Below are 13,046 nucleotides of genomic sequence, written 5' to 3' on the forward strand. Positions count from 1 at the left end.
GTTTCTCTTTTCTGTAACCCTTCTTGAACATCCCACCACACATCTTCCATTGCCCTTGCTCATTCATTATCCCCCCTTGGAGATGTAGTCTTCAGTGGTTACATGCTACACCATCTCACTTGAATGCTTAGTTGATCTCTTAACCTGTTTTCTAAATATGTATGTGTACAAAATATTACTTCACCCTCATACTTCTGTTGGCATCTTGGTTCCCAAGCTATTCCGTCCCCAATACCCTCTGTAACTCTTCCCTCTACCTTATCACTATTTCTATCAGTAACCTTTCTCAGATATGCCAACACACTTCTTCCATGTCCAGGGCAATCTTCCTCATCCTCCTATCATCACCCTTATTTATTCATCATTCATCTATGAACATGGTTAAGTAGTTGATCCATTCTACTTGAATGGCTAGCTGATCTCTGAGCCTTTTGCATAGGTAATAGAAGTATATATGCTATTAGTTTACTCTCAGGGTGAGAGTTTACTCAACCCTTGGACAATCACTGTAGCTAGTGATTACTTTTTATCCTCGATTGATGGGTCTGTCATGAAACTAATAAAAACTTTACAATCCTTGCTGTGTAACAAACTTTACATGAAAGAATTAAGATGTAAGTTACTACCAACCCATGGGCCAAAGGTGCCAAGGCATCAACATTTATTTCTAGTTATTTTGCTTCTTTTGTCTTCAAGACTTCACAAATTGGCACTGAATTAATAGTAATTAAGACAGAAAGGTTTGTTTGATAGTGCTACTTTTATATTATAAAAATTTCATATTGAAGTTGAATTTTTAGTACCATATGTCACACACAAAAAAAAATAAATATAAAATAGAAACAGATGGCTGAATACATGAAGCATGCATTTCACCACTTTAATATTTCTGAATTCTTCCACTGCAAAATGAAAGTTTACTGAGAAGTTAGATTACCTTTGCCCCTATTTCTCTCCAGGGTAAAATAGTTGAATGATGAGAGAAAGGATCAACGATAACAACTGGAGATTCCTGAATCCTTAAGCCATGTATTAACTTATGAATGGCACCAGTTGCTCCACTTCCAACAAATAGTACTCGATCATGTTCAGATGCCTGTGTGGCATTACGAATAATTTCTCGGGCTTCGTGTCTGAAAAATAGTTGAGAAATTCTAATAAATTAGGCATTAAGTTAGTTACCTTATATATGTACATCTTATTATTACTTTTGTATAAAAATAAAAGTTCTAATTTCAAATACTTCCCTACATCAAATAAAATACAAGAGCAACTGCTTCCAATGAAAACCCTGGTATATTTCAACATTTTCAAAATAAATAAGAAACCTGGTTGAAAGATGCCACTTGCCTTTAAATACTATGCAAAGGTTACTAATGATAACTTACTTTCCTTTCTGGATTCAGTTTGTAAGTACATTACTTCCCACCCATTAAGTTTTAACATACTATTGCACAATATACAACTTGAAATAATTCTTTGTTTTTGTGCTAAAAACCCTGCACTTTGTGAGCCCTTCAAGCACACCAGTTCCCCTTCCAGATAAGCACTCAGCTGGCTGTCAACATATCATTGTTCCTAAAGTCCTCAGAAAATATTTATATGTGTTGTCTGACCACTCTACATCTTCTCTGTTCAAGTGATGGATTTGTACCAAAATAATCACTTTTGTAAGCAAAAATCTGTATTTTTTTGGCACCGAAAACCCATCACTTTATGACTGCCTAAGTAGCTGTATTTTAGGAGGGGAGACTTGACTGCTAATCAGGCACTGAATCTCAGGGTCTTGGAGCCAGCGAACTACTAAATACCTGCGAAAGCCCAGGAGTCCTGAAGCCTACCAAAGGGTTCATGAAGTAGACTAGTACCTTTTAAGTAAATTGATAGTCTGATGGCCAAAGGACTGGATCAATAGCAGGCTGAAGCACTTATTCTTCATCCAGAATATCGAAGCAAGGAACTCCAGCTAATCACATTGCACTCCAATTAAGAGAATGAGGGGGAATAACATGACCTGCAGCTACGAGGTGTGATCATAAAACATCAGGACTGTTGCTTAAAAATAAAACCACAACACGTACTATTTTAGCATTTAGTTTCCTTTGAAGTAGTCCCCTTCGGAAGCCACACATTTTATCCAACGCTATTTCCCTTGAAGGAGGCATTCTTGGAACTCATTTTCTGGGATAATCAGCAACTACCTCGTTGCATCACTTGAATCTCCTCAACGTCCTGAAATAATCTTCCTTTCAAAGGGGATTTGATTTTTGGAAAGAGGAAAAAGTCACAAGGGGTAAGATCTGGAAAATATGGTGGCTGCTGGACCTGGAGTCTGTTGTGCTTGGCCAAAAATTGCTGCACAAGCTGTGATGAATGGGCAGGGATGTTGTCATGGTGCAACTGACACTCACCAGTCGCAGGCAATTCTGGCCTTTTCTGAAGAATAGCATCCCGCAAATGATGCAACACGTGCAGTAGTACTCCTTGTTTACCGTCCAACCGGGTGGAACATACTCATGATGAACAATTCCCCTTGAGGTCGAAGAATACTGGGTTTTTCATAGGTCTGTGCATGGGTACTGCCAAGCTTTTGACAAAATTTTATCCAGATTCACTGCTCAACTTTCTCCATCATAGTCAAAAGGACAACCACACGACACGTCTTCCTTCCTAGCACTGCTGTAAAGAGTGGAAATGAGCTAGGACACAAAAAACCTAGTGCATGCACTGTGGGGCCATTGGAGATAGTGCCTCAGTGCTCTCTGAGGACAGAGAAGTAGCTCATCTGGGTCTTCGGTTACCGTGCTCAGGCTCACAACCTGGAACGAAGAGAACCGAGAATCGACCTGGGCTGGATTCTGGGTTTTCGCAACAACTTCAGGGACGAAGCTGAAGCAGGCATTGGAGCAGCACTCGGTATGAGCGACAGTATGGGCTAGGCCATGGAGCTCGCTGACTCACTTGGAGGAAGCAAGGCCGAGAAGAAAAACCATTTTCAGGGTGAGACCCTGTCAGATGCCAGGGACAACGGTTCATATGGAGCTCTCCAAAGACCTCAAGACAGCAACGATGTCCCTGGGAGGAGGCTTTGCCAATACTGGAGTGCAATCCTGTTCAAAGCTTTGTATGAGCATAGAGAGTTCCTCCGAAGAAGAGAGATTGATTCCCTTCAGTCTGAGGACTTGGCTCAAGGCCGAGCGATAGCCTTTTATTGCCGAGACCGAAAGGAGCTTCTCTCTCCATAGGTAGAGAACAGCCTATCCAACAACACCAACCACAGAAGATGGCCCACTTGATCTGATAGACAGATGTTGAGGACTTCCTGATGTATCCTGACATTACTGTCGAAGCCTCTTGCGAAAAGCCTTTCGCTGTGAGAGCTGCTGGATAACCTCCACGCGTGAAGATGTAAGAAGCTCACCACGTCGTGGAAGATTCTCACATGTGGTTGGCACAGGAGTTCGGGGAGTGGCGGAAGCACTCTCGGATTAGATTAGATAATAAAATTTTTGGCACAGCCAAGCGCCAGAGCCGAGGGGCCATTCAGCGCAGCACTCTCAGAGTCTACCAGCAGAAGTAGAAAATCCGGGTACCATTCTACGTGGGGCCATTTCGACGCTACTAGCGTCATGGACAGGGAAGGTGTAGATCACACGCGATTCAACACCTACCTGATCAGGCAAAATGGCAGAAAAGCATAGACGTCGGTCGAGGCCGTCTCAGGGGTGCTGGAACGCATCCACAAACGCCACCACCAGATCTGGAACTGATGAGCAGTAAATATGCAGCTTCCGATTTAGAGAGGTAGCGAACAGGCCTATCATTGGGGAACCCCACAAAGTCAAGACTTTGTTCGCTATCTGAGGAGCCAAAGACCATTCGGAGCCAACGATCTGTGTCCTCCTGCTCAGATTGTCCGCCACGACGTTCCGTTTGCCTGGAATGAACCAAGCCGTCAACCCTACCGAGTTGAGAGCTGCCCATTCGTGAATCTGCAATGCTAGTTGGCATAGCTGCAGAGACACAGTACCGCCTTGACGGTTCACGTATGCCCCTACGGTGGTGTTGTCGCTCATCAGCACCACCTAGCGACCTGTCAGAAGAGCTGAAGTGCTGGAGTGCCAGGAAGGTAGCTTGAAGTTCCAGCACTCTGATATGATCTCGACGTTCCTGGTCGGACTATAGACCCGAAGCCAGGTGTTGTAGTATGTGCGTGCCCCATCCTTCCTTGGATGCATCCATAAACAGGAGCAGATTGGGTGGATGAGACTGGAGAGAGGAGCCCCTCAACAGGTTCACGTCGTCCAGCCACCACTCAAGATCAGAGCACGTTCTTCTCCACTGGGACTAGGTTGTGAGGAGAATCCCGACTAAGCGACCAACGATTCTTCAGATCCCACTGAAAAGATCGAAGGTGCATCGGAACGTTTGGAACGAGGTGTTCCAACGAGGCCAGATGTCCCAGCAACCATTGCCACTGATGTGCTGGCAGCTGGGACTGTCGAAGGAAGGGCAGAGCAACACCTTGGAAGCGTTCCAGTCTTTCCGGTGTCAGAAAGGCTTTCCCTGCAATGGGGTTGAGGATCATACCGAGATACACCAGTCGTTGAGAAGGCTCCTCAGAGGACTTCTTGCGGTTCACCATGATCCCATATCGTGACAAAACGCCAGAACCCTGTCTCGGTGGAGACGAAGAATTTCCACCGAGGGCGCCAGTATTAGCCAATCGTCTAGGTAACGCAATAGACAAATGCCCTGGCGATGAGCCCATGTCAACACTAGGGTGAACACCTGAGTGAAGACTTGCAGAGCTGAGGAGAGATCAAAACATAGGACCTTGAATTGGAACACTCTGTCCGCTACAACAAGACGAAGATACTTCCTGGACAACGGATGGATTGGGATCTGGAAGTATGCGTCTTTTAGGTTGATCGTCACCATGTAGTCCAGAGGACGACTGGCCTGTCTGACCGTGCTGGGGGTCTCCATCCTGAACGGGGTTTGCTGAACCAACTCGTTCAGGGCTGAGAGATCGATAACCAGTCTCCAGCCTCCAGACGCCTTCTTTACAATAAAGAGTCAACTGAAGAAGCCAAGAGACTCGTCGAGGACCTCCTCGAGAGCATCCTTCCCCAGCATGTCCTGGACTTACGCCTGAAGGGCAAGATCCTGCATCGATCCCTGACGATAGGATGATGACATCTTCGGGGGTTGAATCAGAGGAGGGAGAGAGCTGATGAACAGGACGTGATACCCATGGTGGAGGACAGTCAGCGTCCAATCCTCCGCCTCGTGGTACTGCCACCTTGTCCATCTGGCTTGCAGGCATCCCCCCACAGGTGGCAGAGTGGGGGGAGTATCCTCCTCACTGGTTGCGACGAACTCTCTTCCTTTTGCTGTATTTGCCTCGCCCTCGACCAACTCTGGTCGAAAAGGGTTGCTGGCCTCTTGGCCGCTGAGTGGTGGAGGCAGTAGGATAGGGTTCAGCTTTGGAAGGAGGGGAGAAGACCTCCAAGATGGAGAGCCAGGGTGACTTCAAGCAGAAGCAGCAGGAGGTTGAGGCTGACAAAAGGATGCTGAATGGTGCAGCAAAGAATCCTGGCTCACTCTCCTGAAGTTCCCGACCACCTCATTTACATCTGAAGATGGAAAGAGGGTGGTTCCCCGAAGCGAGGCATTCCTCAGGTCGGTCACATCTTGAGGGTCCACAGCTCGATCAAGCCTGAATGAGACTGCATCCCAGCGCTTCAGTACTAGGTTGGCCCAAAGGTTGGCAAGCTGGTGGACTGAGAACTCCATAGCCTTACCACCTGACAAAACAAGGTCATGAAACTGGTGAGCCCTGTCCGCTTGCTTGTCAGGCTGCTGTGGAGTCTCAGAGGTACCAAGAAAGCCCACCGTGCCGCCACAAAAGTCCAACCATGAAGCTGCTTGCAACGCCGCCATCGTGGTTTGTTCGAGCTGCGACATCTCCTGGGAAGAGAGTGTCAACGTGATAGTAGGGTTTATGGGCAAGGGTGAAGGGTCAGCCTCTTGGGTCATATAGTACTTCCTCTGCTTCTGAAAAGCAGAGGGGAGTAGCTTGGGTAACTGAGATGCCTGCAGTGAGTCCTTCCTCGCTGAAACCTATCTATTGACCTTGGTCAGAGCCTCCCTTGCCAGAGATGACAAGGGCAGCTCAAACCGGGACCGAGCAACCTGAGGGGCAGTACAAAGAAGGTCGACTGCCGACGTACTGCCTTTGGGAGAAGTAGTTGGAGCTTCTCCTGGGATGTTCATCTCCGGATGAGACTGATGACCTCACGGAAGGTAGTTTCAGCTGATGCATCTTCCGGAACAGCTGGAGCAGCTGGCTCCAGAAGATAGCCAGCTGAATCGACGGTTGCATTGGGAAGATCATCCTCCCTCTGCATTGACACAACCGGGCGTGAATGAGAGGGGACCAGTATCGAAGAAGGCCGAGTCTATGGTTGCTCATAAGGGGCAGCAGAAGGTCTGGGAACCAAGGCCCCCAGAGCCACAGGAGCCCTTGGAGGCTCGGAATTCGAGGGCAATTCTTCGCTGTCTTCCAAAGGTCCTCATCCCCCCGGTGGACAGCCCCTTGCAAGAAGGGGGAAGGTGGAGTTGGAGGCCGCCTGTCTGCGTCTGGCAAAGCTGGAGGAGAGAGGGGAGATGGAGCCCTCTCCGCAAGCACTGTGGGAGCCCTGTCAGGAGGAGTTCAGCCGAGTTCGAATTCAATGAGCGAGATGTGGTAATGAGCCACAAGGGAACGAGCCCGAGGAGATCGAGAACCTTGAAAGGCTGGAGGTCTGGACTTATAAGGAGAAGTCACGGGATGTATGTGCCTCCAATGCACCTCTCGCCTGGCGTTGAGCACTCGTGGCAGCTTGGGGATGGTAAATCCCCTTAACTGCTCTTCCAACTTCCCAAGAGGAATAGGAAAGGGGGCTGGAAGGTCATATGAAGGAGAAGGGGCCTACTTGCGGCCTCGTTCTCGAGGAAGAGTCAGGGAACAATGACCTTTGATCAACAGCAAAAGCCTATATGGGTGCCTTCGGGAAGGCTGGGTTGCAGCTTTACAAGGATTCCGAGGTGGAGATGGGACCTCCGGAGGAGGAGGAGCAGACGATGGAAGTTCTGAGGACAGGTACTCCTATTCAGATGTCTCTGTTTTTTGTGACGAAACACTGAAAAAGACAAGAGGAAGAAGGTTTTACAGGTGCATGTGTATCTGCAGAAGTGCGTGTCGGTGTGGGCGCACACAGGTTCTGAATGCGTGTAAGAATGTGCAGGTGAAAGACACATATATTGGTGCGTGGGAGAACACCTAGAAGAGTGCAGATTAGATCGCACCGAAGAGCGTTGATGCTCTACAGGTGAAAAAGTGCTTCTTGTAGCATATGTAGAAGATAAAGAAGAGCACCCTGAAGAAGGAGCATGTCTGGGGGCATGATGCCGGAGACCGAGAGCGCCTGCAGGAGTGTTTAGATAAAAGCTCTAGCGATGCACATTGGTGCGCGCGTGTAGTGGCGAGTATCAGTGATTACTTATGCTGTTGCTGAATCATAGGTGAAGCAGCGTGTTGGGTAACGTGCGTTACAGGTGAGCACTGTCTAGAAGAAGCATGCGTAATCATGTGCTGTCAGAGTATGCTGTACAGGGGTTACAAGGCACGCAGATGAATGGCGTGCATCAGGAAGGTGTTCCCGATGTATAGCCGCATGCACAGGTGTAGAAGGGGGGCGGGCGTTGGCGCATTGACCCCGAGAGGGAGAGACAGTGTCTCTGCGACCCCTCTCCAATGAAGGCTCCTGTGTGCATGCCAAAGCATCACGCACTGCAGGGGAGCATGCAATTAGCAAAGCCTCCTGTGCGCGTGCTGTAGCATCGCACACTGAGGAGGAGTGAAAATCCAACGAAAGCTCCTTTGTGCGTTCCGTAGCATTGCAAAATGACGAGGAGCTTACAAGTGAAGGTCTGGCAGGTCCTGAAAAAGAGCGCATGTCAGTGCGTCTCTGAGAGGAGTCTCTACCACCTCTCTGAGAGTTACTGCTGGTTCTCGAAGAAGGTGTGTCAGGAGGAGTCCGAGGACCTCGTCCAAGAACAAGCGAAGTTGCAGGGCCCGCATCCAGGAAGGTGGGCAGACAGGAAGACAGACCTGGTCAGCGTCGAAAGGAGTCTCCGCAGGGGAGGGCTCTGGGGGCTGCACCGCAGGGGAAGGGCGTCTTCCTTAACAGCACGGGAGGTTGAGGCTGACTCCTCCGACGAGACTAAGTAGGGAGACAGGCCCAGAGGAGAGTGCCAACAAAAGTCTCTCCTTCGACGGCAGGCCAGGAAGTCCCAACAAACACCACAAAACATAAAGGGTGTTGTCAACATGAACTGAAAAACAAGGCTCATCCTTAGAAGGGCCAGGCCTTCCCGTTTCACCAGGGGAAACGGGCAGGTCTTGCCCTTTCATAGGTTGGCCAGGAGTTAAATCGTCGCTCTTATGTATATAATTAAATAAGTAAGATACAAGGTGAATTGTTTTATTATTGCCTGATTCAGGCCAGAGCTACCAGTATATGAACCATACCCTTCCTCACCTACCCTTGTCAATACCACAACTGTAAACTCACTCTAGAAAGTAATGGCAGAAGAGGAAGAACTGCTATTACAAGAGGGAATAATTGTCACAAGGTGATGCATACAACGCGAACCAGTGAATGCAAGCACCAAACTACCAAACAACTCATCCAGAGAATGCACCAAACCTGAATCAGAGAGACGGCTGAGAGAGGTGGCGATGGGCGCAGACCTTGGTCCCGAGACACACTATAGGTCCCTGCCTGTGGAGAAGACCAACAGACCCAGGGCAGTCCAGAGGGCAGGCTACAGACACAAAGGCTCTGACACCTCTCAAGCAGGGGAAACCAAAAATGGTCGATGACTATGGGTGCAGGATATAATCTTTGCCTTAATATATATAGTCAAATTTCTAACCATAATGAAAGAATATTCCTCAATTACCCATTATTTTTCTCCTGAATCACATAGGGAACAAAAGATGAAAGAAGGCAGAGCAGGAATGAGAGAGAAATTAACCTAAGCTACCAGGTAGGCTAACGGATGAGAAGCAAAACTGGAAGACAAAGGAAAACACTGAGAACCGGTAGTTCCCGTTTACCAGCGGAGGTTTCATTCTCGGGGTGGGCCATTAAGCGACTCCAATTAACTGAAACTCTGCAATTTATGGCACCGTAATGGCGGTTATGGCGCCTCTGTTAGGTATGTTATGGCACTGATAACCGGAACCCAACCCGTTATGGCACCATAAAGGACTGATTTTATGGTGCTAAACAAGCACCATAAAACTGGAACGCCGATAACCGAGTCCGCCCATAACCGGGGACTGCCTGTAGGCTTATGGCGTGCAAAAAAATTGTCTACGTAATCTATCGGCCTCTAACATCTTCTGATACCTACAAAATTTTCATCCTCTTTTCAGGTCACTCATTAACTTCACATCAAGAAAACGACACTTGTGTCTCAACAGCTAGGCTAACATATAGGCATAGGCTAGGTGGCCATCAAGCACAATCGAAACATTGTTTCCACAAACTCTTTCCTATACAGACCAATGCCTTCATCTCTGTTGCAGATGACGTAATGCAAAACCAGAAAACAAGCTGAATACCATACAGGAGAAAATCAGACAGAAATCATCAAAAATTTCACTACCACCAATTCACACCATCTGCGTAAGGACAAGACATGAAGATTGCTGACAAGAATGTAAACATTCCAGCACCACCTAGTGGGAAACAGCTGATCATAAAGACAGTCCTAATATCATGATGATATAAGCTAACTTTAACAGTGAGATTCATTCCAAATAATAAAAAAAATACACTATAGATAAAAATGAGAATAGTGTAAAATATAAAAAAATCATAAGTGCAACAATACCGGCCAAAATCTCTAATGTCAGTGAATGAGTTTGTGTGTTTGTGCATACCTATGCACATGATTGAGTTTATTCTCCTTGGAAGCAGCAGTGATGAACTTTCTTGTGTAAGTCAACAAAATTACCTGTACCATTTTTTTGCCTGTGCTTTATTAAAAAATCACTTGATTTTCATTAAATATTCCTTTCTTCCTTATTAACCAACTTGTACTGATTTTCAGGGTATACTACCAATTTGTACTGACTTCCAAGGTATTTTACAGGTAGGATAAGTTGGTTGACTATTGGGTTAAGTGTATTCTAACCTAACCAGACTGTTATCCGGGAAAATCACTAATCTGGTGCCCTGTAGATCCCAGTGAAGCCAGATTAGTGATGATTGACTGTATACGTATAAGCTTTTAGTAAAACTTTCTACACATTTATATTGCAAAATTATCATTTTGTCCCAACAGCAAAACAACCACATAGTTTACAGTTAGGTTTTGTTCAACAGTAAAAAGGAAAGATATCACTGAATTTTTTCCTTTTGAGTAAACCTAATTCCAGAAAGATTAACTTTATAGAAGAATTAAAGAATGTCAAGAATATTAATATTAGAAGCAACCAATAAAAAGCAGTCCTTTGAAACAAAGTTATATCAGTCTTTACAATGTGTAATAGGAGTAATAAATGCTATAAATTCTAACTGCAGGTACATCTAACATAACATATTAATCTTCATATCTTTTTTCCATAAATTATGTAATGTATATCCTTGAAAAAAATGTGTAACATTATGACTTCACCAAACTATCTTTTGTGAAATACAATGCATCACACACACACACACAAAGGACTCACAATCAAATAAACAATCAAAGTGCAACACTTCAAGATACCTGAAAAGTGTTGTCTGCAATGCTGTCACAGATGAAGTTGTGTGTGTTGATCCATACTGAGGCAGAACTTCATTTAAAATGAAGTCTTCAATAAAGCTAACTGATCTCCCTGAAGCTATACAATCACAGTAGACAGCTGAAACAAATTTGAAACTTTTCATTACACAGACTTCATGCTTTAGATCGTCACAAAATAAATCCTATTCCATATTCCTGAACTAGGACAAATGTCTGAAAAATGATATTGTTAAACTACAATAAAGTTTTGTACATACTTACCTGGCAGATATATACTTAGCTTTAGTCTCCGACGTTCCGACAGAATTTCAAATCTCGCGGCACACGCGACAGGTAGGTCAGGTGGTCTACTTACCCCCCCGCCGCTGGTGGGCGGGCGTTATGAACCAGTCTATCTCTCCAGCCAGATTTTTTTCTTTCACCTGTCTCCTGAGGGGAGGCTGGGTGGGCCATTAGACGTATATATCTGCCAGGTAAGTATGTACAAAACTTTATTGTAGTTTAACAATATCATTTTTGTACATGAACTTCCCTGCCAGATATATACTTAGCTGATTGGCACCCTTGGTGGAGGGTAAGAGACAGCTAAAGTAATAAGGAGAGATAAGAAACAACTGATGTTGTAGGATATAAATAACCTTGGTTCTTACCTGTTCAGGCAGAAGACTTCATTGATACTGTCTCTGAGTCTGCGTTGCCTGGAGAGCTACAGCTAGGACGTGACCTGATGCTGAAAGACTCTCGGATCTACCACTGGGATATATGATCCCTTTGTGTGGTAGAATCCAAGTCGGATCCTGTTAAAGGGAGTTTGTCCCTATCTTCAACAGGTTCCTAACCAGCTACTACTGCAAGGAGCCACACTCATCAGACCACCTAACCAAAACTACTAAAGATTAGTATTACGACTCTAAAGAGATGCCTTCATGCATCCTCTTTAAGGCAACCAACAACAACAAATACAAGGGGAAAAAATTATACTACTAAACAGGATGAGTTCCAGCTCCCTGCACAGCACTGAATCCGCAGATACGTACGGGCCCAAGGCGAAGCATTTTTCGTAAGTGATTCTCACATCACGTAAGTAGTGGTTCGCGAACACTGACTGACATCTCCAGAATGTTGTCTCCATCAGATTTCGCACGGACATATTCTTGTTGAAAGCAAGAGAAGTTGCTATCTCTTACTTCGTGTGCTTTCACTTTAAGAAGCCTAAGATGTTCTTCTCTGCAGGATCCGTGTGCTTCTTTGATGAGGCTTCTCAAGAAGAAGGACAATGCGTTCTTCGCAATGGACAGTAGGGTCTTTTACTGACACCACAGGACCTCTCGGTTGGCTTTCAGTTGCTCTTTTCTTCTAAGGTAGTATTTCACCATTCTCACTGGGCAAAGAGTTCTCTCGGGTTCTTCTCCTACCAAAGAAGATAACCCACGAATCTCGAAGTTCTTGGGCCATGGACTTGATGGGTTCTCATTCTTTGCAACAAAACCAGGAAGGAAAGAGCAAATGAGAGAGTCCTCCTTAAAACCCACATTACCATCAATTGCCTGAAGCTCACTCACTCTTCTGGCGGAAGCTAGAGCCATCAAAAACAGAGTCTTCCTGGTAAGGTCTCAGAATGAGGCTGAATTAGGGGGTTCAAACCTAGAGGACCCAAGGAATTGAAGGACTACATCCAAATTCCAGCTAGGTGTCTTAGGAGACTGCATTTTCGTTGTATCAAAAGACCTAATAAGGTCCTGTAGGTCCTTATCTTCCGATAAGTTGAAGCCCCTGTCCTGAAACATTCGCCAACATACTACGATAGCCTTTAATCATCGAAACGACTAAGCCACATTCTTGTCTTAAGAATAAAAGAAGTCTGCAATTTGATTCACTGAGGTACTGGAAGAGGAAACGTTATTCCTCTTGCACCATCTTCTGAAGACATCCCACTTCGACTGGATACACTCGTAAGGTGGAAGACCTCCTCCTCTTTAGCGATTGCCCTTAGCAGCTGCTGACGAAAAGCCTTTCGCTCTGACCAGTTTCTGGACAGTCTGAAGCCAGTCAGACTGAGAGCGGGGAGGTTTTTGTGGTACCTGTCGAAGTGGGGCTGTCTGAGTAGATCGCTCCTTAGAGGAAGCGATCTTGGAAAATCCACTAGCCATTCCAGCACCTCTGTGAACCAATCTTGTGCTGGCCAAAAGGGAGCTATC

The 13,046-nt window shown here is 45.9% G+C and overlaps 1 protein-coding gene across 3 annotated transcripts in view; it reads right to left on the reverse strand.

Moving 5' to 3' along the window:
* LOC135219992 (uncharacterized) overlaps positions 1 to 13,046 on the reverse strand; it is a 188,853-nt gene that overhangs the window by 112,161 nt on the left and 63,646 nt on the right. For all 3 annotated transcript variants that reach the window (XM_064257272.1, XM_064257273.1, XM_064257274.1), the window contains exons 3-4: positions 10,831 to 10,966; positions 938 to 1,133 (exon numbers count right to left, since the gene is read on the reverse strand). In XM_064257272.1, coding sequence (XP_064113342.1) covers positions 938 to 1,133; positions 10,831 to 10,966 — 332 coding nt within the window. The remainder of the gene's footprint in view (positions 1 to 937; positions 1,134 to 10,830; positions 10,967 to 13,046) is intronic.

This window comes from Macrobrachium nipponense, chromosome 1 (assembly GCF_015104395.2).
Source record: "Macrobrachium nipponense isolate FS-2020 chromosome 1, ASM1510439v2, whole genome shotgun sequence".
Lineage (NCBI taxonomy): Eukaryota > Metazoa > Arthropoda > Malacostraca > Decapoda > Palaemonidae > Macrobrachium > Macrobrachium nipponense.